The 26,092-nt window shown below is 36.6% G+C and overlaps 1 protein-coding gene across 7 annotated transcripts in view; it reads left to right on the top strand.

Moving 5' to 3' along the window:
- Positions 1-24,779, top strand: part of EVI5 (ecotropic viral integration site 5) — a 70,512-nt gene extending 45,733 nt beyond the window's left edge. For 6 of the 7 annotated variants that reach the window (XM_030953563.1, XM_030953557.1, XM_030953558.1 and 3 more), the window contains 2 exons: positions 6,902-6,997; positions 23,504-24,779. In XM_030953563.1, the coding sequence (XP_030809423.1) occupies positions 6,902-6,997; positions 23,504-23,809 (402 nt within the window). In that variant the 3' untranslated portion in view covers positions 23,810-24,779. Of the gene's footprint in view, positions 1-6,901; positions 6,998-19,091; positions 19,102-23,503 lie in introns of all 7 variants that reach the window. The other variant, XM_030953562.1, reaches the window with a different exon arrangement.
- Positions 24,780-26,092: the final 1,313 nt, after the last annotated feature.

Here is a 26,092-nt window from a genome sequence, read left to right as displayed (position 1 = left end):
CTTAACCTAAATTGCAAGGTTTTCTTTTAAAAGTTTATGTAGGTGTAGGTGCAAGACAGTGATGTTAAATTTGTAATGAAGAGTATCACTACTCCCACATAAGAACTGATCTGACATCACACACACATGCTAGATTTAAATCACAGTTTCTGGGTCACTCTTTAGTTTTGGTTAGTAATAATGACAGGGGTGGCGAGTGAACTATCATTCAATAACAGATGTAATTCTGCAACAAGTTGTCAGTTATGTTGTTAAGAAGTTATTTCTCAGTATATTCTAAATGTCACTTGGTCTTGTTTGAGCACTCAGTTCATGATGCTGAGCTTTTAAACTTTTGTGTAAGTATATTGAAATGCAATGAGTTGTCCAATACATGATGGATATTCTAGGTCTTTCTTTGGACTTTCTGTGCAAAAATAGTACAGAATTGAAGTATAACTGAAGTTTAATTTATTTTGCACATACCTGAGCCCCAGAAGTGACAAAGAAAAACCCTGATGTTATAACCCTGTTATATGGAAACAAAGGTTTACTTTGTCAGCATTTGTTTACTCCTCTATCATGTCTTTATTTTTCTCTCACTTGTCAGTGCAGCTTATGTTTGGAAGGTAAACATAGAATTACAGAATGGCTTGGATTGCAAGGAATCTTGAAGATCTTTTTCCAACCTCCCTGCCATGGGCAGGACAGCTTTCCCTAGACCAGGTTGCTTCACCATCCTCACACTAAAGAATTTCTTCCTAATATCCAATCTCAATCTACCCACTTTCAGTTTAAAGCCATTCCCTGTTGTCCTGTGACTCCTTCTGCAGCTCTCTTGTAGCTGCCGTAGGAAAGGGCTTCAAGGTCTCTGAAATGAGCATACATAGTTCTTTCTGGTTGCATATGGGCAGCCCTGCTGGTCCACTGATGTTGCTTTAGTTTTTTAAGTTTTTCCTGACAGTAATTGAAAGAAGAATAGAAAAGTTCAGGCAAGGTTAAATCAGTTGCAAGCTGCAGTCACTCAGCTGCCTAGGGTGAGGAGCAGTAGGCCAGTGGAAGTGTGGGCAGGTTGAGGAAGCAGAGTGGGGCAGCTGTAGCCTCTGCTTGGCAGCTTAATTCCTTTCCCTCCATGTCTATGCGGGCTGGTGACTGTAGTATCCTCGTAAAATTATCCATGGCTGGGTTGAGTTGGGCAGTATAGAGCATGCTTGCAATATGAAAAACTAGTTTTACATCCGAGTAATCTTAAAGCAAAAAATATCCATAAGAATTAATTCTTCTTTTGGTTAGGTTGATCTGGACAGACAGTAACATCACTTCTTCCTGCTGTGTTTCCTGGCAGATTCAGAGAATTTTGTCACATTTACCCTATCTCTAACCCGGTCAAAGCAGCTTTGAGAGCAACTGTAAAGGAAATCCATGATTGTGCTAGTAATCTCTCCACAGCTTAAACTTTTAGCACTATTTCTGTAGAATGAAGCCTTTCTGTGACCTCTGTTTAATAACTTTTCCAAGTACTGACTGTTCAGTAAAGAAATTGTTTCCATCTTTTCAAATTACAGGAAACCCTTTTTTTACTCTTATCAACAGTGGTGTGTGATGTTAGTGATGTGTTTTTTGAAAGTCTAAAATGAGTCACTGTAAAGTCACTGAAAGGACACTAGTTACCACATCTACCCTTCTGAACATACTTAATTTACATTTTTAATGCAGTGTCTTTTGCCACAAAGTAAGAATTTTAAAGCCTCTCCTGAAAAGAGGCCGAGGCAAGTTGTTACCAAGGAAATATTTCTAAGACAGAAAAGATCAAATTAAGGGTGTTAGGGAAACATCCCATCTTCCAGTCATTTTTAAAGATATAAAGATGTTATCTGAGGAACAGATGTTTTTTTTCTGTGATTTTAAGTTCACAGTTATTAAAATGAAAACAACCCTAGATGTTTTCTTATTAGTTAAAACAGCTTATTTTCTTATTGATGTGTATTTCCTTTCCTATCCAATGTGATAATTGAGTGTTTTAGAAAAGTTGTACTCCTCTTGGGATGAAACACCTGCAACTGGAATTTGATCAGACTGATCTTCTGTGTCTTAAACTTTGATCAAGCGGCAAAAGCCAGCTTAAGGCCTCCAATGTTTTTCAGGTGCTAAACCCTTTTTTATTATGAGTACTAAACTTGATTTTGGGAGGCCGTTACACAGTAGTGGTTTCAGGTATTTTAAATCAGCTTTTTTTTAAGCAGTCTGTCCCTGTACTCTTGTGTTGCCAGCTATACATCCTGGCCTGATGCTAAATGAATTTGAAAGGTTTCCATATGTTCAGGAGTTCTCAGTAGCATCAGGTGGCTTTTTGAGACTAGCTGTTGCTTCTTGGCAAGATGCTTTTTTCTTAGAAAGCCAGAGAAAAGAGGATTGAAGTGTGATATGAAAACCATGATTCTCAGCTGATAGTTTTTGGTGGACAGAGTTTTTGCTCATTTTAAGGAGAAAATTTTTGGAGTGTAGATTTTTCTTCTGAGGAGCTCTCAGTGTAACTCTTGGTATGCACTCAAGTACAGTCACTGTACTACTTCACAGCAGGATGAGAGAGGTGAGAGCTTCCAAAACTGTGAAGGGGCCTGAGTTCTGTTTTAGCAGCGGGTTTTTTTGATCTGTAGAGCTCATTTCCTGCTTGGCTGCCCATGCTACTCCCATTATACACGCAGTCTCTGGGGTAGGGGGTTGGACTGTGGATTGGCTGAGTACACTGCTACGAGCACCTGTCCCTGGGGTGGAGTTGATGGCTGCCACTAAGGTGTTTGTTACTCTGATACAGATTTCTAACCCTGGTGCTGCTGTTGGAGCTGGTCTGTCAGAGGAGACTAAAAAGGAGCAGTTAAAAATCTTCAAAAGCAGTGAAATCAAGATGATGTATCTTTAATTACAGTGTAACACCAGTTGGCATTGCTGTTCTGAAAATCCTTCAGGGAAGAGGAGGTGGGCACTGCAGCGGTGCCAGTATGCAGACGCAGTACGCCAGGGATGTGGGTGTAGAGATTCATTCACCTGTGACTGCAGGAGGTTTTTAACAAATTCCTACATTCTAGAATTGACTAGCTTTCATTATTTTGCAATTCTGATGATACCCACACTTTGCTTATTTATATGTTCTCTGATTTTTTTCTCTGTATATTAATTTTAAATTTAAAATTACTATGATTTGCCTAGCAACTAGCTAGTTTTTGTGTTGTGACTTCTCCAAATATCACAGATTTGTTATAACAGTGCTCCCCCTCACCCTCAACCACCAAAAACCAAGCCAGCAACCCACATCCTATGTGAATAACCCTAGATTTAAACAATTTGACATGGAGATTACTGTTTACTTATGCTATTCTCTTTTAAAAGGTGATATTCATACCTTGAAGACTTCTAAATTGTAAGTGGAGCCTTAACATTCAGTTTTGAACCCATACTGTTGATTTGAGTGCTTTCCTCAGAAATACAGAGCTGCTCAAGCACAGTAGTCCAAAACTATTCAAGCACGGTATACAAGCAATGCAGAGTTAAATGTCCAGCTCCTACTAAAGTAAATGCCACAATAGGAAGCATTAAATGAAATTGGGCTGCATGAAAGCAATGTAATTTTTCTTATGACAGTGCAACTGTGCAGTAACTGGTAGTATGGCTTCACCTTGACTACTGTGTGCAGTCCTGGGCTCCACTATTTCAGAAGGATGTGAAGGTGCTTGAATGTGTCCAGAGGGTAATAAAGCTGGTGAGAGAGCTAAAAATAAAGTCCTGTGAGGAGTGGCTAAGGATTTTGGGATCAGTTTAGTTTGGAGAAAAGGAAGCTGAGGGGTGGTGGTGTCAAGTTCCCCTAATGAAAAACTACTGTTAAAGAATATTACTACCAAATTTAAGTTCGTCCCATTCAAATTTGCCTTTGATTAATGAATGCTTATCATAAGGTGGGAATTATTTGCATTAAGTTCAGATTACGTTCTAGCATGAAATCTCACTGGAAGGTGAAACAATTTGGAAGATCATGGTAATATTTCGTACCTGTGTAAAAATGTATGTATTGATGAGAAATATCAGTCTCATTTCTCAGAATTGAAGAATATTGGGTAACTTAAAAATCATAATATGACAGATAAAATTTTGAAGGACTTTTTTGTTCATTAGATAAAGGTAAGCTTTCAGCTGTCTACTTATTATTTATTCCCTAAATTAGATTATTTTGATAGAAATTTAAAAATATTTTAATGCTGTGGTGTCTGACTCCTGCATGTTTTCCAGTAGTTTGCTACCACACTTGCATAAGAATCTTTAAAAGACAGTGGCATGATCAACTTAGTAGACAATGCTTTTCTGTTGGTCAGGGATGAGCAGCAGCTGTACAGAAGACTGATATCTTGTAGTAAATTTTTTTCTATGTCATCCTTCCAATTTTTCCACTGTAGACAGACCGGTAGCCCATAGAACATGGGATTATTTAATTAGGAAGATGATTTTTTTATCAGCAAATTAAAAGGATCAGCTTCTGATCACTTGCATTCTGAATGTTGCAAGAGGAAGTTACAGCATGACCTTTTTAAAAGTATGTTTGTAGAAAATGCAGGGTTACTTTTTTTTTTGGTGAATTGCTGGCTCTACAAAATCTGTAGTTCTGAAAGGAAAACTGAAACTTACTTGCCTTTCAGTAATAATGGCCATCTTGCAAGCCAGGCTTATACCTTCCATTCAGCTCTAACTGACTGTAGCTACAGTCAGCTTTTCCGTGAGCAAATGCACACAATTATTCTGTAATATCTGCATTGACTTTACAGTGTTATTCCTAGAATAAAAAGTAACCATAACACCACTTAAATGTAATGGAAGTGTATAATTCCCATATGATATATATAAACAGCTTTCAGCTGTTTGTGTGCCAAACCCAACTTGCTATATGTTACTGCTTCTGCTGTTAGTTTATACAGACCGACCTTGGCAGTGCCTGTTTCACAGCCACTTGTGCATCTTGTTTCTACCTAAGCTCAGCTGTTTATTACACTTCTGTTTTAGAAGAGCTATGGCACCTCTCTTCTACTTCTACTAAAACTTTGCTTTACTCTTGACTGCAGAATGTGTAGTGACATAGTATACTGAGTCCATAGAGTAAGAGGTTTAAATGGGAAAGTCTAGGTTTCAAACAGAGGGAAAAGACTTAATAATTTCTCCCAATATTCCTGCTACCTCAAGAGATCAGGTGATGCTCATTGTGTAGAATCTTAGTGCCTGACAGCAAGGAAGATTTTTTCATATACTGATGTATTTTTAGTCTGCAGGTTATGTTGCTTTTGTTTCATAGGCCAGTAGTCATTCTCGTAGAGAGAGATGATGGGGTTAGACTGCATTTGGGTTTTTAAAATCAATTTAGGACAGGAACTATTGTTAATGTTAATGCTGCTTTTCTGTACGTGTGTGAATTTGGCCATAGGTTACATTGGAAATTTGGTTCAGTATGGAAATAGGCATTAAAGGCTCTTGTTCTTGTTACAGATTGTGAGAATTAATAGCGATTATGACAAAATTATTTTTTGAGTAATTTTGTAATGCATACCTCACTGCAAGAAAAACAAAGCCTGAAAAAAGAGATATTACTTTGATATTGCCAATCCTGACAGTGTTCTAGATTGTTCTCTTCATGCAGCAAAAGGGTTTGGAAGGTAGCATGTTTTCTCTCCTCATAGTTTTGTCCTGGGGTTTGTATTTCAGAGGGATGTTTTAAAGGAACCTCTCCATTAAAGCTTTTTGTCTTATCCTTTGATGAACAGTTAATGCTTTTCATTCTAAAAGGTATTTAACCTCTCTTTGCTAATGACTTCCAGTTTGGCTGTTGAAGTAAACTGTTTGCTTTCTTCAAATGTAATTAAAACTTCAGCAAAATGAGCTATAGGTAGAAAAACAAGATATTCCCATTATATTTGTATTTCTGCAATATATTGCTCATATGTGATTTACAGTCAAGGTAAAGAATCTTATAAAACCAAGATACTTGCATTCTCTAGAGCTGGTGGCTGCTTCAGAAATCATTTAGCTAGAAAAAGGCAAGAGCAGTGTTGTCTGCATTTTATTAGTAGCAAGTAGAAGACATGGAGTGCCTTCCTCATCAGGGTGATTATTTATCTCAGATCTGCCAGGTTTGGTTCGGTCACATTAGGATTCCCTTTAGGGACAAGATGGAAACCAGTGCTGCAGGCATTCAGTGCAAGTGAAACCTTTTCAAACATCCTGAAATGTAGGAGCTGCATTTGACTGACAAATGAGGGAAACATCATATTCATCTTAATCTATTGTTTCTGTTAGTTTTGTTTTTTACTTGCCAGTTTTTCTGTATGCCTCTTGAAGCATTGGTCTTAGAGGTTGTTCATTTATACTCTCTGGAACTCCTACATGACAAATACCACAATATTTTGGATGTTACAATTCTTCTTACAGGACAAAAGAAGCTTGCCTTAAATAGTGTTTCCCAGTGCATGTCCCACAAAGCAAGGAAAGAATTGTTTTGTTTAATTGGAGACAAAAGAAAATGTCTTGTTACTAAATGTAAACTTTAGTGAAAATAAAATACACTATGTTCCATGTATTGACAGTGTTCTGTAGGAGTGGTTTACTGAAATGCAATCTCATGTACATACGATGTGGATTCCACCTGTGAAGCTGTTAATTCTTCCTGCTCCTCCATAGAGTCCTGCCTTGTACTATTGAGAGTCAGCTTGGTCTGAGCCACTGTCATGTCTAGATAGCTGCTGTAACTTCAACCACATTAAAGTGCTGGGTGGTGTCTGGGAATAACTTCTGTTCATGACAAAAATATGCAGACAGTTAAAATAAGATTTTTAATACAGTAGATCTTTGAATAATTTGAATATGATTCCTTTTTTTTAAACCATAACAGAAAGAAGAAGGAAAAATTCAAGGGCAGCTTAATAAATCTGATTCTAACCAGTACATCAGAGAACTGAAAGATCAGATAGCTGAGCTGCATCATGAGGTGAGTGATATACTACAGTCTCTGATCACTTGTACCTTTTGTCCTTTCACCTATGGCAGGTTTTGCTTATTTAATAGTTATTACATCTACAGTACCTGTTTTTGCTGAAGGACATTATTTTAAATGAATGCAATAAAACTCTTATACATGAATCTTGTCTTTATCTTGGAATGTAAGAGAACAAAATAGTGATTGGTTTTGTGATTTGACATTGAGATTGGCATTTATGTTCCATCTTGACTTTTTCCTTAATTTGATGAATTGATCATATTCATGTTGCATTTACTCCATTTGGAACTGCATATATGAAAATAAGCCCCTTGATGTCTTTATTTGCTACAACTGTTAAGGCTGCTGTAGTTAGAAGCTAAACCTCACTTGTTCAAGTAGAAGAATTCATGTGTAAATTTTCTGGTTCTTGCTGTTGCGAGGAGGAATTTTATGTGGTAGTATACTGAGATTGCTTAAAAAAAAAAGGATGCTTGCTTAATATCAGTTAACAGATTTTTAACTTTTAAACTGCCAAAACTTTCAATCTATGAAATGTCTGTCTTCAAACTTCCTTGCTCTAATAGTTGTAGTAACTTTCTGTTAGTTAAAAAGATCAGAAGGTCTTGAAACCGAAATGGCTTATGTAACTCCTGTGCTCACTGGCTCATTTCAGTTCATGCTGCATTGTGAAGAAATGTCTTTACCCAATACTCCATCATGTGCAAAGTGCCTGCTCATCTTTGCAGTAGAGTCTCTTTCTAGCCTTTTCATACACAGCTCCGAGACAGTTGCTTAAAACCATAGGATTGAAAAGCAATTCAACCTAATTGTTTGTTGCCTTTTTACTTTTATTAAATAAACACATCCTTTCTTTAAGTGTAGATAGTGTTTTCATAACAATCTTGAGTAGATCCAAGCTTTTAGGATCAATCCCTTGAGACTTACAACACAGTTGAGGATCTTGGAATGTTGTCTATGCTATAGATCACTATGCTATAGATGGAGGACAGTCTCTAGGGTCATCAGTCCAGCACCTTTACTAATCATTAAGTTCACTTAAAAACAGATTTAAAAATCAATAACCTGGCTTTCTCCATTAAAGTACTCTAATTAGTTTTCTTTGTTGCTTGCTTGAAGAATCCCCAGAAAGCCAGATATTTAGTGTATTTTTGCATTATGAACAAAATAAGGCACTGTACTGACTTTTTCCGCTGCTCACTGTAGATTTAAAAGGTAAGAAACACTGCTTTGGGGGAAAAGTAGAATTATTCTTGGAAAGCTGTTGCATAATTTTCCCTATACAATCATCTGTTATATGCCTGGCTGAGCAACGGAATTGTCATGAAGGCAAGCAATATTGTACATCTTTAATGTGTATTAGTTAATGTGAACAAACAGGTTGGAAAGAAGATGAGAGAAGATGTTCATAAGCTCACAGAATAATGATAATTCTAAGTAATACCAGTGATTTCCTAAACAGTTCATTCTAGTCAAATCTTTATCAGCATTTCAGTTTGGCGGAAAGGAAATGCTGTGAAGAACATGAATTTCAACAATAGCAGAGTTTGAGTAATTCCATGTAGAAGAGCACTCCTCTTCCAGATATGTGCTTTGTGATGGCTAAATTTTAATTTCCAAGCTAGGTAAATGCTATAGGAAGGAAATAATTCTAGGATATATAGGAACGGTAAGAAGAAATGGTTTGACTTGATGATTTTACAGATGTTCTCTGACTAGTCATTCTATAATTTTCTGAAACTCTGTATGTAATAGATGTGTGCTACCTTGGCAGCATTCTGCATGCTTCTTACACAGACTATATTCAGGCCTGGAAGTCTTTGTTTACTAAGGAGTTATTTTTCCCTTTCCCCCTTACTGTTACCTATGTATTTGTTTAGTTTTTAAATCAAATCTTAAGAGGGAAAGCAGTGTTTCCTCAAAAAGCAGAATCTGAAGAACATGGCAACAGGAAGAGGCAAAAATGTTTGCTCTCAACTGCTTAATGTTAGAAGTATAATTCAGTCAATGCTAGTTAAATAAACAGCTTCCTTAAATCTGCACTGAAGTGTCTTCATGCATACATCCATTAATGGCCATGGTCTTTGTTTTTTGGCTAGCTGCTTTCTGATTCTACTTCTGCAAAAGCTAAAAGAAACGTTACACATTTGCAAATGCATCTTCCTGAAGATAGGGTGATGGTGTATGTGACATGCTGACCACAATCTCCCAGCTGGTTACCTTGTAAAAGGCACTGGAAAAGGAACAGAGCTCTTGGTGACTGTATGGTTACCTTCCAATACATTGTAATTGTGTAACTTTAAACTGCACATAAATGCAAATAGTAATTAAAGCAAAACTTATAATTTAAGGTAGGAGTGGGACGGATATGTGTGAAACAAGGTGAAATGTCTTGGCATGGCCATTAATGTTGATTTTGCATATTTGACTTTTTTTTCCCTCTCCAGCACTGCATTTTTACACCAGAAAAGTTGCATGTTCTCCATCTGAAAGATGGAACAAAATAATGACCAAATCCTGTATTGAATACAAGTAACTGCTGACTGAGTCCATATTCTGGCCTTTGGAAAAACACAATTTCGTGCCTTTGGCCAGCAGTATGAATGTAAATGTTTCTGTGTCAGTGGAGCCTGGAGGAGCTAAATGCTTTAATTCTATTCTGTGATATCATCCAGCAGATGGCAATGATACCAATGATCCATCCTAATTGCAGAATTCTTGTGAAAGGTCTACTGTTCCATCAGTGTTTGCAAGCCAGGCTAGTAGCCAGGCACAGGGGTGAGGAACACCAATAAGGACAGCAAGAGAGTCACTATTACTGAGCAGTCTCTAAAGGTGAATTCTTCACTAAAAGATGGGTTGGGGATGGGAGTTTGCTATGGTACAGGTGCAGCAAGCTGCTGCTGTACCATCTCTCAACTTTCAGGGTGAGAAAAGTTTGGCCCTTAGTATTCACATAGTTCTCTCACTCATTCCAATGTGATAACCTGAATCAGCTGTGTTGGAACTCTGCATGCTGTATCAAATGATTAATCAATGGATTCAGATTACAAAGTGCAATTGTTTGGAAGTTTTTGTAAGTATAAACAAAACTTCTGAAAAATCAAATTAATTTTGGTCACCTACCCTGAGCTCAAAATTTTGCATGCTTCTTAAGAATAATGCGGCTTGAAGCCAAAAGGATAAATTTCAGCTGCTTTTATTACTCACCTAAGAATAGTAATGCTACAGTCAGTCTTCAAATAATATTAGAAGAAGACTTATTTGCAGTAAATTCAAGTTGTGTTCCTGTTTCTGAATGAAACTACACATACTGGAAATTGGTAGTATGGCACCCAAACCTGAACCAATGAGCCACACTGGTATTAAATGTACAAAGTAATTAAATAGAAAAAGATGCCTTTTTTCTTACCATTCAAACACTGTAAAATAACTATAAATGGAATTATTGGATTTTTGGTTTGTTCTAACAAGCTGCCGGCCTGATTCCATTTATACCTAACCAGAGGATTTCTGTAGCATGGTAAGCTGAGTTGAATATTAACTACTTCAGAGTAAGTATGAACACTTCAGGAGAACAGACAAAATGTGGAGCTTTGAGAACACTATAACCAGAAGTTGTCAACTTCTGCTCTACTAGGCTCTAATCTTCTGTAAACTTCTGCTTAACTGATGAACACTGCAGTGTTAGGCTAATGGTTGGACTCTGTAGAAGCCTTTTCCAACCTTTACAATTCTGTGGTTCTATGCACATTGTCTTAACTATATTTACATGCACCTCTTTCTTGCACTGATTTGAACAACCAAATATGGGTTATAATATAAATATTAAGTATAATTTGTAATGTTATGTAAAATAGTGCATTAATTCTTAAATTCCTCAGTGCAACCATAACTCCACTCAGAAATCAAGTACATGTAGATCAGTTATTACTTACTTGCATTTTGAATTTTAGTAAACATATCTGGTTTTATACTCATTCCCTAGAAAGTTACTGACAGCTATCCTGTAATCTTTTACACAACCTATCAGTATTCAAAGAACAGCTGATGCATAATGAAAGGACACTCAGATTGAAGTATTTCTAGTTAGCCAGTAGCTAATCCCATGATCAGTCATGTAGGTTAAGTGCTGTACTTCCTTTCCTCCTTATTGGCTGAGTTTGTGATTTATTTGGCACAAAGTTGTTAGGTGGCTGTGACTTATGGCCTTATTGTTGAAGGCTGAAACTATTGTGAAAACCTGAAATCATCAAGGATCATCACAAACGTGACATCATGATGTAAACTTCTTTGAGAGTTTTCAATATGTACTGGCCTTAGACTCTCTGCCTTCTCAGAATCTCGTGTTCAGTTACCATTTGTTCTTTTCATTTACTGAAATCTTTCCACCTAGCATTTTCTTTCTTTTTCCTTTTCCCTCCCATTCTTAAAGCTATCTCTGCAGCATTCTTGACTTCTAGCTTAGTGGGATTTTAACTTAAAATGCTTTCTCAGTGTGCAGCTCCTGCAGGCTGCAGCTTCTGTGAAGCAGGTTTTGTTAGTCTTGTCAGTAAGTACAGAAGCTTGGCTGCCCTATGTTTCCTACAGGAGAAATAAGGTGTAGTGATCGGTGTATTCTGTCACTTGACCTCACAGTTCATGAGCTTTAACTGATGTAGCATAAATGGCCTGAGCACACAGACCCTTTAAGGTTGTCCTGTGCTTACTTTCAGGCTGCACCAGGAATGCTAACATTTCACAGAAGTTGCCTTTGATTAGATACAGAAATGTTATGTGAAAGCAATTTCTGTGAAACATTTTTACTCAAGAGAATAGATCACTAAGTAGGTAGCACTGAGGTAAAGCTGTTAAATTATGTGGAAATAAATACATTGGAAGTTTGGCCTGTTATGAGCTTCCATTTAGTAAATTTTGAATGCTTAAGAAAAACTATGACTATTGAAAAAGCTGTTACTCCTTTAAACACAAATCATATTCTGGAGAAACAAGGAGGGGGTTGTTTGTAGTTTCCCACCTTTTCCTTTTAACTCAAACTGCATGGAATTAAATGATTTATAAACTGCTGAAGTTCTGCATTTCATGCACTACCTCTCTGTATGTGCAGTCACTTTATATATATTACCCAGCAGCTGCTTCTGCTTCCTGTTGGATGTTGCAAGGCTTGTATGTGTTACCTAGATTACAGGGGTGGTACAAAAGATTAGAATTGATGTGCTTACCCACAAACTACACTGGCAGACCACAAGACACCTTTGGAGACAAAAGCAAGTGGTTTCCAGTCTTTCAGACTTCGTGATTTAGGACTGAAGTGCTTAAGTTGTTTCACATGAAATTTTACAAAGTTTGCCTTTGTTGCACTGTAAGGTGAATTTTGTCACTCTTGGAATCCTGTAATGTGTTTGTTTTGCTGTAAAATTTCAGGTTTTTATGTACTATAGTATTTCAAACGTAGATTTGGTTTAGTCTTATGACAATTTTCGTAACAAAAGCTGAATTCTGCCTAACATGTTGCTTGTACAAAAGCAAGTAGCCTCTACAGTTTGGGATTGTGGATGTGTATTGGCTGTCTGTGTTAGAGGACAGCTTTATGAAGGCAGCAGCAACATACAGAACATACAGTGCTTCCTTTACTTAAGTCATTTTTTCCTCGGAAAGTAGGAATTTGGATGTTGAAGAATAGCCCATTTTTCAGTTTTACTGTGACATCTGTGCATCTGCACGGACTATTCCATCCATCATGAATCTAGAGAGATGGTTGCTGGAGTTTAGGAAGAATGTTGTGAAAGTACCACTACATGTTTTGTCTTTTTTTTTGTGCATGCATCTGCTATTGACCAATGTCAGAGGGAGAATACAGCTTCTAGCTGTTTCTTTCTAGTGAGATATCCTCATGACAAATAATTAGTTGCAATATTTTGAGAAGAAGCAAGGATAATGTGCAAATCTTATGCAGGTGTTTGATATTTGAATGAAAACCAAAATTCTGATGTTAGTGTGACACACTGGTCCAACATTTAGAAAATGCAACTTGTCCAGCGTGGACAAGTTAATGATATCTCAGCACAGCTGATGGAAAAGAACAAGATGGCAAATAACTGGAGCATTACTATTCTGCCAAAATAATTTTCAGGCATTTAGAAGACTTTATAATAGTCCCTTTAAGTGAAATTCTTGCATATTGACAGTGCAGAAAATTGGGTGTTTTTAAAGATATTTCCCATTTCAGTATCTGAAAACTTAATGGCTCTTTGAAGAAGGTAGTGAGCATTAGTTTACTAATCTTCCATTTCCACATAGGTATAGTTTATCTAGGAATGGATCTGATATTATGCCTTAAGAACCTAATGCAGTCAGTAAGATTCTGATATAGGTGTTATCTCTTGGTCTGATCATGCTCCTGGTGAGCTAACATTTTAAGATTGGCTTAATGAAAAGAGATATAAAAGTTGGAGGTTAAATACTATGCTTTTAAAAGATTTTGCTTGTGTAAATAAAATTCAAGACACTTTAAGTAATGACTTTGAGGATAAATAATGTATAAGTTGTGACCAACAGAGTAATTGGTTATATGGCTGAATTAAGGATACATCTTGCAAGTTGAATTAAGTTTCTAAGCTTTCACTGCTGAAACTAAAATGGAGATGGGAAACTGAACTTGTAGCCCATCAGTGCGAAGGATTAAAAAAATTCACCTATACGGACAACACTATTAATACCTAAATAAAATTCAATGCACTATAGTACACAGAATGAAATATTAAACCACATCAACAGTTCCTTTAGTCTTAAATACCATAAACTTATATGGTAGGTAAACTGTGTTTTAAAGCTTTTCTTCCTTGTATTTTTTATTGTTAGCTAATAATCTTAAATCAGTTAGTGGTTCTGGGCCCCAGCACAGATTGATCCAAGTTGTCCCCTGAAGAGATGAGGGTATGTCTTTACAAGCAGTGAAATGATGATTTCTGCATTGGCCATAACTGAGAACAAAATGATGATACTGCTTGTGGCCCGTTGGAGTAGCACAAGATGGGCTGGCCACTTCTAGCACATTCCTAGCTCCTATATCTCTCAGAATAATTGTATCTGGTTTTGATGATGGGATATCAGTGGGAAGCAATATTCCTTTCCTCTGTTAATTTTATTATTAGGCTTCCATTGAGTCAAATTCAATGCTTACCAAATCAAATGTTTTCTTATCTGATGCACCACTAGACTACATTCAGAAGCAGAGCGAATAACTTGGAGTAAGTAACATAGCTTTGCATAATGGAGATGAGGAGTGACTGAGGAAAGTGAATTCTAGTTGAAGTTCAACCTACCAGAAATTTTTTCAAGTTCTCTGAGGAGATACTTAGAGAGCGACAGATAGCAGCGGATCAGATCATATGTGCAAATGAGAATGAGAGAAGATCAAATTTGTCACCATTTAAGTACCTGAGGAACAGAAATAGGTGGTAACATTTCTTTTATCAGAACTACGGCAAAACCAGCAAGGCCCAAAGTGTCTCATCCTCTCTCTGTAATATATGCAATTAGATACAATGTTCTTTTACTCAGTCTCTTGCCAGTTATTTCTCCCCGCTCCATTTCTTCTGGAAGAAGTGTACTATTCCTTTTTCATGTAGTGCCAGCACAACTACATTTGTCTCTTGGAAACTGTCATTTTACTTGCTCACTTTGATAAAACCAGCTAAGATTTGTGGGATTCATTCCAGTCAATTTTTACTTCAGTCAATTGTTTTCCCTTCATAGTTCTCAGTAATGTTGGTTGAAAGCCCTGTATCAACTCTTGAAAAGCACTTGTTTCTCAATCCAGACTAGAGTCACATTAGCATCTTCTAATAGATATTTTACTAGACAAGTGCTTTCAAAATATGTGACTCTTTATAAATGTTTTCTTACTTGATAAGAAATGTTGTCCCTGAAAGGAAATATGTTAGCCCTCAGATTTACAAAGTAAGCATTTCAGCTTGTGGTAGAAGTTTATAGCACAATAAATCATGTGCTTTTCTTTTACCATATCTTGCAAGAACAGTTGGACAAGAGATGATCAGATTTTTCCCTCCCCACAAATAAAGCTCTTGCAAGGACAGCTAAAAAATGTAGTTGCTTTACTAGTATGTGTCAAAGTTACAGAATGTCTGTGCTGGCAGAGTCTGATTTAAGTGGTTGTGGTCAGTCTGAGGAACCTGTGATGTGATAAGATAGCGTTTGTGAGGTCATGTGGTTTGCAAACACCCAATCTAATGTAGCAGCTTTGTCTACACAGGATAGTTAAATATATACTCTATACTTTAGAAAAGTGAATTGCTTTATTCCTTTAACTCAGCTTGTTCTTAAAAGTGTTAGAGATGTTATACTGGCTTGATAATACCCAGATTATTACTGAAAGAATGAACTCATTGGGAGACTTAATTATTCAGTAGCTTTCTCCAATTTAATTGACCTTAATAAAGCAACTACCTTTAGAAAGTATCTCACTAAGCAAGCAATTGACAGGCAGATGGAATATACAGTGGAATCCCTGTATATTTTATAACCATCATTTTTTAAATTCAATTAACTTTGAGTGGTCACAGTGTAATTAACACAGGCATGTTACACTTGCCCTAAATGACAATATTGATTCCATAATGATGGTACTTCATTCCATGAATCGTCATCTTTGTGTCAGATAAAGTTGATTCCTCTCCCTTCCCTCCTGGTAACACCATCAACAAAATATTTTCCATCCCTCGTGAGGGTGAAGAAAACCTCTGAATGTGATCAGTATAACCAGGACAGTGGTGTAGTCTGTCCTTAAATGGAACAGGTATAACTTTGTTTACTTGGATGAGGGCAATGGTTTTTGGTATGAATCTTAACTGTTTCACTGCCACTAGTGACAGATTCAATTCAGTGCTAAAATAAATGAAGACTGGTGATTGCTGTTTTTATAAACATTTTCCCCCTTCTTTGTGCTGACTGTATCCTACATGTCACAGCTCCAGATCTGTCTTGCTCAGCAGTGTAATAGTTCTTGACTGCAGCATTAGAGATAAATATAGCTAGCTATAATTAATTACACTGTGTCGTTTAAATTTTGTATAGATTGCCAAAGCAAGTAAACTGATTGGAGGTAAAGTTATTTCTCTATCATGGCATTATAATGTTCTTGATTGTTGGAGCTGTGTGACCTGTCTGCTTTACTGATTAGAGTTATGTCAGGGTCTGTCATGTTTTTCTGCCTATAAATAAAATTTTGGGTATTGAAAAATGGAGGAATTGAGGGTTCTACTGGTTTATCTGAGTAGTTGTTCCTTGCAAAAACTATGTATTAGCACCCATACACAGGTGCCAGCTCTGGGAGAAAACAAGCTCAGGAGAAGATTGCTATTTGTTAGTTTGTTATAGGTCTCTGTAAGCTTGTCTGAATATAAGCAGGCAAACAGTGGAAGTGTGGTGGAAACACCTCCTAAAATCCTTTTATCAATTTGAGTGGCAGTCAACACAGATGAAAGTAGCTTCTGCAATTAGGGGCAGAAATGTAACTTAGTCCATTTAAAAAAGCTGAGTTTAAGTCCTGCTTTTAAATGACAGAGTAAAAGTGTGAAATGCTCATTTCCTGTAACTGTTGCCTGTAATGGGTACATTTTCAGTCTCTATCAGCCAGTACATTCTAGTTAATACTTGAGGTTTCAGTGACATTTGTATTTATAGATGCATAAGGTAGGGAGAAGGAGTATTGAGATTTAGGTGTTTTCTTGAATGTAGTAATTGCAGTACATGAAGTGTGATTGCACTGCTGTTTTAAAATATTTTTGTTGCTGTGTCCTCTCACCAAACAAACACTTCCATTACAGCTTCTTGCAGAAAGAGTTTCTGGGAACTTTCTATAAATAACTAGCTGGGAGGTAGAAGGAAAATTCCTAGGCCTGTCATCCTGGACCTTCCTTTGGAATTGCACACAGTCTCACTACAAGAAACCTGTCAGCTCTTAGAAAAATTCCCTCAAGAAATAAAACCTGACACAGTTACTAAATACTGACTTCTTTTCAAAATAGCATTTAAGTTGGGTATTCCTCAGTGCTGTTGCTATTTCAGTTTGTATATTTGATACCTAACTTCAAAGTTAAACTTGATCAGACTGCACTAGATCAAAACCAGATACTTAACCATGTAGTGCAGTGATCAAAAAGTCATGACCTCCCATTGATCGCTTTATTGGTTTCCTGTTCTGATTCACTGGAAACCTTCTGGTCTGAACACTTGTTGCTGGTTTTAATCTTTGTCACGTTTACAGTGCAGCAGACTTGGTAAAACTGATCGACAACATAGATTTAATTTAACATCATATTTCATTTTAGCTCAAGTACTCTCAAAATGATAATGTTGAGAAAACCCACTTTTTATAAAAAACTTGAGTCAAGAAATTTAAGAGTACATTCAGAGCAGTATGAAATACACATGTGGACAACTGGAGGTGAGCTCCAGTAGATTTTATTCTGTAGATTTATTTAAGCTTCCTGACAGAAATAGGGATTTTGTAATACATTTTGTGTTACTCTTAGACTGAATAAAACTTATGAAAGCTGGCAATTTAAAACAGAAGGTAAATATTTAAATGCTGATAAAAAAACCCCAAAGCCTGAAATTACTCAGTCTTGGAAATTCTCTGCTGCTCTTTTGCTTTTCACTTAGGACACACTTATCTCTTTTTAGTGGTATGGTCACCAAAGTTCATTTTAGATAAATATTTCAGGTTGTACAGCAATATGTTGGTCATCCTTTTAAAAGTATGAGTTTCAAAAACAAAGGTAATAGTTTCCTTAAACAGGAGACTTCAGTAATTAATCATGTACACAATCTTGGTTTCCAAGGAGCTAATGATGAGTGGGGCAGATTCAATTAATGCTGTAATACCTCATGACTGTTGCTTTTAAGCCTACTATAGATGGAAAAAGGGAAAAAAAGTCAGTCCCCAGAGGGTTTTTTAACTTTTAAGAATAGCAGCCATAGTGGCACAGCCAGAGAAAGGAGCCTAGGTCTATTCAGGTATTTAATATTGTCATTCACCACTGTGAAGTGATAATGTACTACTCTATGCCTTAAACTGGAGTCATCTTGTTACAATGGGAGAGTCATCACTAAGTAGCAGTCAGCTGTTAAGTAGGATAAGGGATCCCATTAGATGCTGTGGACAGTCTCAGGAGTTTTTAAGAATTACAATAAATTTGCTTTTATTAATGTTAAATGTGATTATAACTTAATAGATCATAACTGATTTTTTATTGACTTGTAATTTTCTAAATCTCTATTTTCATGGTGCCAAGTTGACAATATTTTTCTGAATTATAGGAAAGGTATTTGAAAATCCTTATGACTTGTTTCTTCAGCTAAATGTGGTTAGATCATATTTTCAGCAGCATTCTAGTTTTCTTTTGAATCATGTTTGGGTTTTAAGTAGGAAATCTTGTGAAGACTTTCAAATGTTACTAAGGTTAGAACACATAAAGAGGGAGCTCTGATTTTTAGACTCCTCTTCTTACAAGTAAAAGCACTGAGAATTCAGGATCTTTATTCTTTAAATAAACACTTAAATTGATATACTGCCTTCTGCCAAAACGAATTTTATACACCCAAGGCAATGGTCACATTTCCATCTCACTTGTGTATTTCTTGGTTATCTTACTGTGACTAGATTTAATACTTATTGGCAAGCTTTGTTAAAACCTGTCTTTACTACTTTAGAATTGAGTAAATTTCAAGAATTAATTACTGATTGAAACCATTTAAAGGGAGCAGACAGTAGCATTTTAGTTCCACTTTTCACCACTGAACTCCTAGCTTAAAACCTCACAGGTTACAACATAAAAATGTCTCTCAGAGCTTAAGTCAAACTGTTTCACAAAGTCCCACTTGAAAGTTTAACCTATGTTCCCTACTCAAAAAACCCAAAGGGACTCAGAAATATAACTTGCTTGCAACTATCACCCTTCAAACTTGATTCTATGATTTAATATGGAACACCTTTTGAATTGTTTAAAACTTCTGAATTTCTCTTTACTGTTTCTCCTTCATGCCTGGCTTGATGAGGCAGTCAGCATCAGGTAAGAAAGTTTATTTTAAGGTTCAAGGATCTGATTGTTAGCCTTTTTTCAGCTCTTCTAATTTGTGGAAGTACACTGTTACCTGTTAAAAGTATGTACAGTTTTTTCATATGTTGACCAGTAGACATAACAGTTTGTCTTTAAAATGCTGAATTCTTTAGACACAAGAAAATATATAAATGTGCATATTATTAAGATTTTGTTGTTGATTCAGCTGGCTTTTGAAGGTATAATGATGACATATATTTTGATCACATAATGTTATTAACCCTTTGAAATGTCCTAAAGACTATGTGAATGTGTTGTAGTAAAAACTAACTGGGTTGAAGTTGCAGTCATCTAGACAATATGACCTGGATTTGAGAATTAAAAGCAAAACACATGGGGTTTACCAGACCTGGTTTTTTATTGGTTGCTTTTTTTTTTTAAGAGATCAGATTTGAGATTCTTGCAAACTGAAGCAGTAAAAATCAGGTTCCTTTAAATGTTACTTGTTGGAGTGACCGAGATCTAGTTCCCTTCGCATGAAGGAAGGCCAGACCCAAAACTGAAAGCCTTTAACCAATATCGACTGTATAAAAGAGAAGAGAAACTAAGAGACCCTGGGGTGCAAGTCCATACTTTGCTCAGCATGGCTGTAGTTCCTTCAGGGATAAGTATAGAGTAGAACTAGGGTCTGGGGGGAGTGTTTGGGTTGGATCCACACATCCTGCATTCCAAGCCCTTAGTTGGATTCCCCATTGTCTCAATATGCTTGGCTAGATGAGTGGCAAGATCTTGGCCTAATGCTTTAGTTCCTACCTTAAGCTCTTTTCCCATGTTCAAATAAAACACTGACAACAAGAATCTCAAGTCTGTCTTAAAAAGCTGACAAATTAGTTTCAGTGTGAATAAGGTTGTTCACCTATTGCAAAATCTAAGCCATACTTACACAATGGCAAACATAGAATTGGTAGTTACAAGTCAGGAAAGATGTTTTCAGTTGGTATTGAGTCCTCTGACACTGGCTTAGCATGCAGCACCAGCCAAATCAGACAAGGCAACATTGGACATTAATAGGAAGTATATTAAAAACCAAATAAAGGGAGTTCTATTGCCACTTGGTATCTAGATGGATGTAGAGAGTTTAAAGAAGGTCTGTAGGAAAGTTAAAGGGAACTGAATGATGGTTGTCTTGATTAACATCTGTTTATGAGAAGCTAAAATGGATTGGGAGTCATCTGCTCTAGAGAAAAAACTGAAGAAGGTACTATGGTTAAAGTTTCAGAATAATGACCACAGAACTGCTTTTCACTACTTGTTCCTGCATTATTAGAATCTGGGGGCACTTACTAGAACAAGTAGATTAGTTTAAAACAAATAAAGGAATTTCTGGAATTTGCTGCCACAGAAGATGTGGAGGTCAACAGCAAATTTATGATTAGTCAGGGACAGCTGATCTATAAACGTCTGCCAAAGCAACTAGAAAAGGATTTCACTCCTATTTGCTACAACATCTTCTGGCCAAGTGAATGGAGGTTTGGTAATATGAACATCCTGTTGTCACTGTTGGAGACACCATATTAAGCTGATGGACCATTGCCCTGAGCCAATAGTACAGTAAAGTTCCTCCCTTGAAAAAAGATACTGCTTTTTCTTTTAGAAGTGTAGAGCCTTACTTGCTAGACTGTAAAATTATATGAGAGTCAAAACTTAATTTTAGGAAACTTCAATCGTAGAGCTTTATGCTGCATTATCCGCTTGTATTTAATTGCATTGGGAGTGCAGGCTGTCTGCAAGTTGTTTCAGATAGTCTGAGAAGCCGTACCAAACCTTCTTGTTGCAGTAAAAATTCCAAATAATCCAGCTCCTTCAGAAATGCTCCTGAACAAATAGAGGTTGAAGGGCCCCTGAACAATTTTCAGCTATGACAGTACACTTGCCCCTGTCAGTGCAGCCTAGCATGCTGTTAGCCTTCCTCACTGCCCAGGAATGGTGTGAGTTTGAGTTAGCCTTCCTTGTGCCAGGATCCCATTGTCCTCTTCAGCAGTGCTGCTCTCCAGCGTGTTGATCCTCATAATACAAACAAGGTCTATGCCACAGTGTTCTGGCTGAGGCGGCCATTTCTGAAGCAGACAGAAATTCTGGAGCCCTGTGACCATTGATAAATGTGTAGTGTGTATTCTCTGCAGTGTGTTATGTTTCTTCACAGCAGTCTGTTTACTCTTACATGCGAGGAGTGCTTAAGAAAAAAGGCAGCCAGGTGTAAAGCTGCAGATCAGAAGTGTTTCTGGAAAGTCAGAGATTTGTTATTCTAACGAAAGGATGCACAAAGATAACACAGTGTTTTCTGAGACTCCCTTTAGGAACTGGCAAAGGCTGTGTCTATTCATGATTATCTTCACCAACAGCATTTTCCACAGACTCCCATTTGGAACAGTTGCTGCCTAAAACTGTGAAACCATGATTTTGTCATGTTACCTAAATAACTTCATCTAAAGGTATCTTGTTTAAGTCTTCAGAAAAACAGTTGAGGTCATTGGCTTGGCTGAGTGTCCCAAACAACTAACATTGAGTATCAGCTTTATAATTTCAGGTGAACCAGTGGCTTAACTGTACAGACCTAAAAGCATATAATTTCTTACTCTAATATGAAGTTCGTAGTCATTTGTACAGCAGTTCTTTTTTTTCCTGTGGTAAAGGTGGAGAGAAATTGTTGGGTTTCTGTGTTTTATTTTCCTAGTGACTAAAATTGATAGCTGTTTTGGAAAATTCATGTGGTAGCTAATCTGATCATATTGCAGGATATTTTCAGGAATAATATTTCTAAATAACACAAGAATTTCTATTCCAGGCTTTCTGCATCTAGATATATAAGCTAGTAAAAATTATCTATTCCAGATATATTTATATTTGATATAAGCTGGTTTTGCTTGCATCATGAGTTATGCTGTACAAGTGTGGAGCTCTGTTTTTCTTGTCTTTATACAAAGTCCTCATGAAACAACAGCAGCCTATGTGTATGTGAAGAAAATGCAAAAAACTAATGTTAGTATGCACAGTAACCACAAAGGTTTAGATCTGCATCATGTTCCCATATTCCTAACAGGGATTTTTTGCTATAACATCAAAAGTTGGGAGTTTTTACATGCTAACGTGCAATTTAATGGCTTCTAGCATGATTATGACTCTTGTGATCTTTTTTCAACTCCTTTTTTATTCTCATCTTCTGCACAAGCCCATGGTAAGTACAGAGATGCCTTCTTCCCCAGATGGACAGGTAAAAATCTCCTATTGGTGTCAATACCAAGAACATACAAGCACTTCTTACTTAGCAAAGTGAATATTGCCTCAGATTTCTGAAACATCAAACAGATTTTGGTAAAGAAGCTCTTCAGCATTTTATTCTTTCTATTCTCCAGGTCTCTTACTGTAAAAAGCTGCTTCCAAATTAGCACTAGGTTCATCTTTTAAACTTTTAAAGTGACATCAGGAAGGTTCTATAATCCATTTTTAATATTTATGTGCATCCTTGAGATTTTTTTATCTTAATATCTCAGAGTGTCAAACTGACCCTGAGGTATCTTCTACTAAAAGCTAACAAAAATTAAATTCTAGATCAAACAAACCAGAACACCACAAAAACAACCAACCTCCAGAATGTCTTCCATGAGTTGCAGTTATTTTTCATTAAATTAATAGGAGACTTGCCAAACTTTAGTGCTTTGTGTCTTAGTTTTGAGTAGTTTGAATGCATGGTTGAAATTGTGTATCACTCTGCAGCACATTGAATTAAAATATTATCTGTCTGTGGTCAGGTAACAATTTCTGTCTTGTTTGACGTTCTCTTAAAATTGCAACTACAATCTCTTTATGCTGTACAGAGATGTTTCTCTCATACTATTTGATGTGAAATCTCATAGGATCTGAATTAGATAATTAAGATACTTAATGTTACAACGTAGACTGAACTAAACATCCTCTTGGGAATTTTTTTCTGTGACTCTGAAAAGCTGGCGATATTTACTGGGGACCCTGTTCATTGAAGGGGGTGCTTTCTCAAGTAAGAAATCAGGCAATATGACAAAGAATGGAGCTATAAAGTAACATGTTAAGGCCAAAAGTGTTGTTGAAACAAATAGGCCACTCTAGAAGACAGAAGCCATCTTTGTGGGGATATTAAAGATGCAGTAAAAGCAGAATCTCTCATTACTGATTCTAGGTACCTTGATTATTAAGCCTTAAATACTTGAAGTGATCATCAAATGTGCTACTTTCTGGTCTTTCATTTTATCCAGTAAGAGTTCAATGGGACATTTCTTGAAAATACACTTGTTTTTTTCGTTTGGTTTTTGTTGTTTGGGTTTTTTATTGCTGGACTCTTGAGCTGTGATTAACTGTCAACTTCCACTTTTTCTAACAGATCAAATGTCTAAAAGGCCAGAGAAGCTTCTCAGACCAACCCACTTTTGATGGGATTCACATTGTCAACCATTTCACAGGAGATGATGAATCATTTCATTCTTCTGATGAAGATTTTCTAACTAACTCCATACAGGAGAGTGGGGTGAACTTTCATCTTCCCAGGAGGACTGGTCAGATGTCTTTGGATCACACACTTGTAGACAGCAGTGACAGTGATACTGAGGAAAGTGCCCTTCAGACTGGGAATTCAGACAAGATGGTTTCTAAGCAGAGAAGAACAGAATCTTACTCTACTACTGTGTGATTATCACTGTGACTAGCACTGAAGACTTCCATATTTCTTTAAGGCTGAAATTTTGAGGGAACTGAAACCATCCAGCAGTTGGTTTAGGTAACTATTGGATTGGTCTGGCCTGTGATAAATATATACAAGTACTGTCTATCTGCCTTCTCTCTTTGCCAAATCTTGCTAATGACATACCATTGCCATAAAACAGGATGGGAAGAAGTTGATGGATGACAGTTTTGACAGTATTACTGAATGTTCTTTGGTTTAGAAACTGCAAATATATTATTTCTTTAATGTGTAAGAAGCAGTTTTGCTGTTCACAAACACAGGAATTATTTTCCTCAAAAGAAATTGCTTTTGTGCAATATTTTATGCTCTGAACAAATGTGTATGTTTTACATTGTTATCCTTTTGTGATCAAGATGGACCCTAGTAAACCATCTGATCATGACACACATATATATATAATTATCTTATGCTTCTCAATTAGTTTTGGTTTTTTACTAAAGTTATTGGATGCCCACAGAAGGCTTGAAAGGCAGGCCTTTATCTGTACTACTTCATATATGCAAATAATGGTCACTAATGTCATAAAGGTGTTTTTCACCATTTTCACTTAAATCTATGTGCATCTGCTTTTGATGTTGCTAAATAATAAATGGTCTGAATATGTTAATTACAATAATGTTTATTTTGTACATATTTATGTATCTACACCAAGCTGAAAATGTACATTACTCCATTTTATATGAGGAATGTAAATGTTGCGATATTACTGTCTCTGGTATTCTAACAGGAAAATGAATTCTGTATATACACACTAAAAGTGAATTACTAAATAAAGGCAAAACACTAACTTTGCATTAAGTTTCAGCCTAGCTACACTAACAGGCTCATGTCAGAAATGCTTGTTCAAAACACTATTGACTGAAATCTTTTACCTTCATGTATATGTAATGAAAATAAATTTTTCATGATTTAACAAGGTTGTAGCATTTACTGCTTAGTCCCTTCCAAGCTATAGTCCTTGGCTGCCACATAGTTACTTGCATAGGCTCCAGCTAGGTTCAAATAAGGTGAAGAATTATTCATGTCTTAGTTTTAATAAATACACAGAGCAGTGGAAATACGTTCAGTTCTCTTAGAGTTTATATTACAGAGCTATTTAGGAAATAAACAGTTGGTGCCCCCACCAAATAGCTGTGATTGAGCAAAGCAGTAAGAGCTGAGCTGAGCAATATGCTTCCAGGCTCCTGAAAACTGAGATCCAGTCAAACAGCCTGAGCTTCTTGAACAGAACAAGATATTCTACTGTTGTCATATGAACATTTACGTGCGCTTGCGGACACATTCTAGAGTCAAGAATGTTCTGTTATTGCCATCTTATGTAATTAGGCAATCCTTAAGACTACTTTTAGTAATGTTTACAATTGTTCTATTAACTAAAAAGTAGCGATGCAGAAGTTTGGTACTGATAGGCAGTGTGTATGTTAACTGGCTTGCTACTCACAAGAAGCACTGTAGTTGTTTAAAATTGCAAAACAAGTGTGGAAGCATTCTGCTGAATGCACCTGCTAGTCCCGTTAGGCATTTCCTTTCCCTTTATTTGAAATGTGTTTTCAGAAAGAAACAGCACAACTAGGAGATAACAAATGCTCAAAGAATGATAGAGAAGACTGCATATTATGGGCATCTCAACAATATTGATAACAATATTGATAACAATATATCTGCCTAGGTGCAATCTAATTTAAATCTTTAAGCGTGTGGATGACAAATTCCAAATTACTGATTTCTGCAGCTCCTAACTTGTTTCAGTATTTCTGCCAAACTTCCCCACATCCCACCAGTGAACATGTAGCTCCAAGTACAGCCTGTGGAAATTGCCACTTCTGACTTGGATTGGCTGAGTGATTCTTATTCCTGTTGAAAATGTCATATATGCAAAACCAAATCAGGAGCACTTTCGTTCACAAATGAGTAACAGTTGTCTTCTTTCCTTCCAATGAGCATCTGCTAACTGATGTTTGCACCTGGATCATTGTTGCCCAAGAGGATAGATGACAAATGTCTTGTTGCCTGTCATCAGTACCAGCTGCAAGCCTCTCTTAAAGGTAATGTTCTGTAATAAGTGGCAGGAGTAGAATTCAGTTGGAGGGCCATAAAAACTCTGTCTGTTTGAATAGTGAAGTGTTATGATTTTGCAATAACTGCCTTACGGTTCAAGTGATAGTAAATGAGATTAGATGGCAAGAGTTATTTCCTGAACTTTTGTGGTTTTAAAGTATACAAATAGAA

This window comes from Camarhynchus parvulus, chromosome 8 (assembly GCF_901933205.1).
Source record: "Camarhynchus parvulus chromosome 8, STF_HiC, whole genome shotgun sequence".
Classification (NCBI taxonomy): domain Eukaryota; kingdom Metazoa; phylum Chordata; class Aves; order Passeriformes; family Thraupidae; genus Camarhynchus; species Camarhynchus parvulus.
The sequence above is the reverse complement of the archived record's forward strand: the minus strand, read 5'-3'. Positions and strand labels throughout refer to the sequence as shown.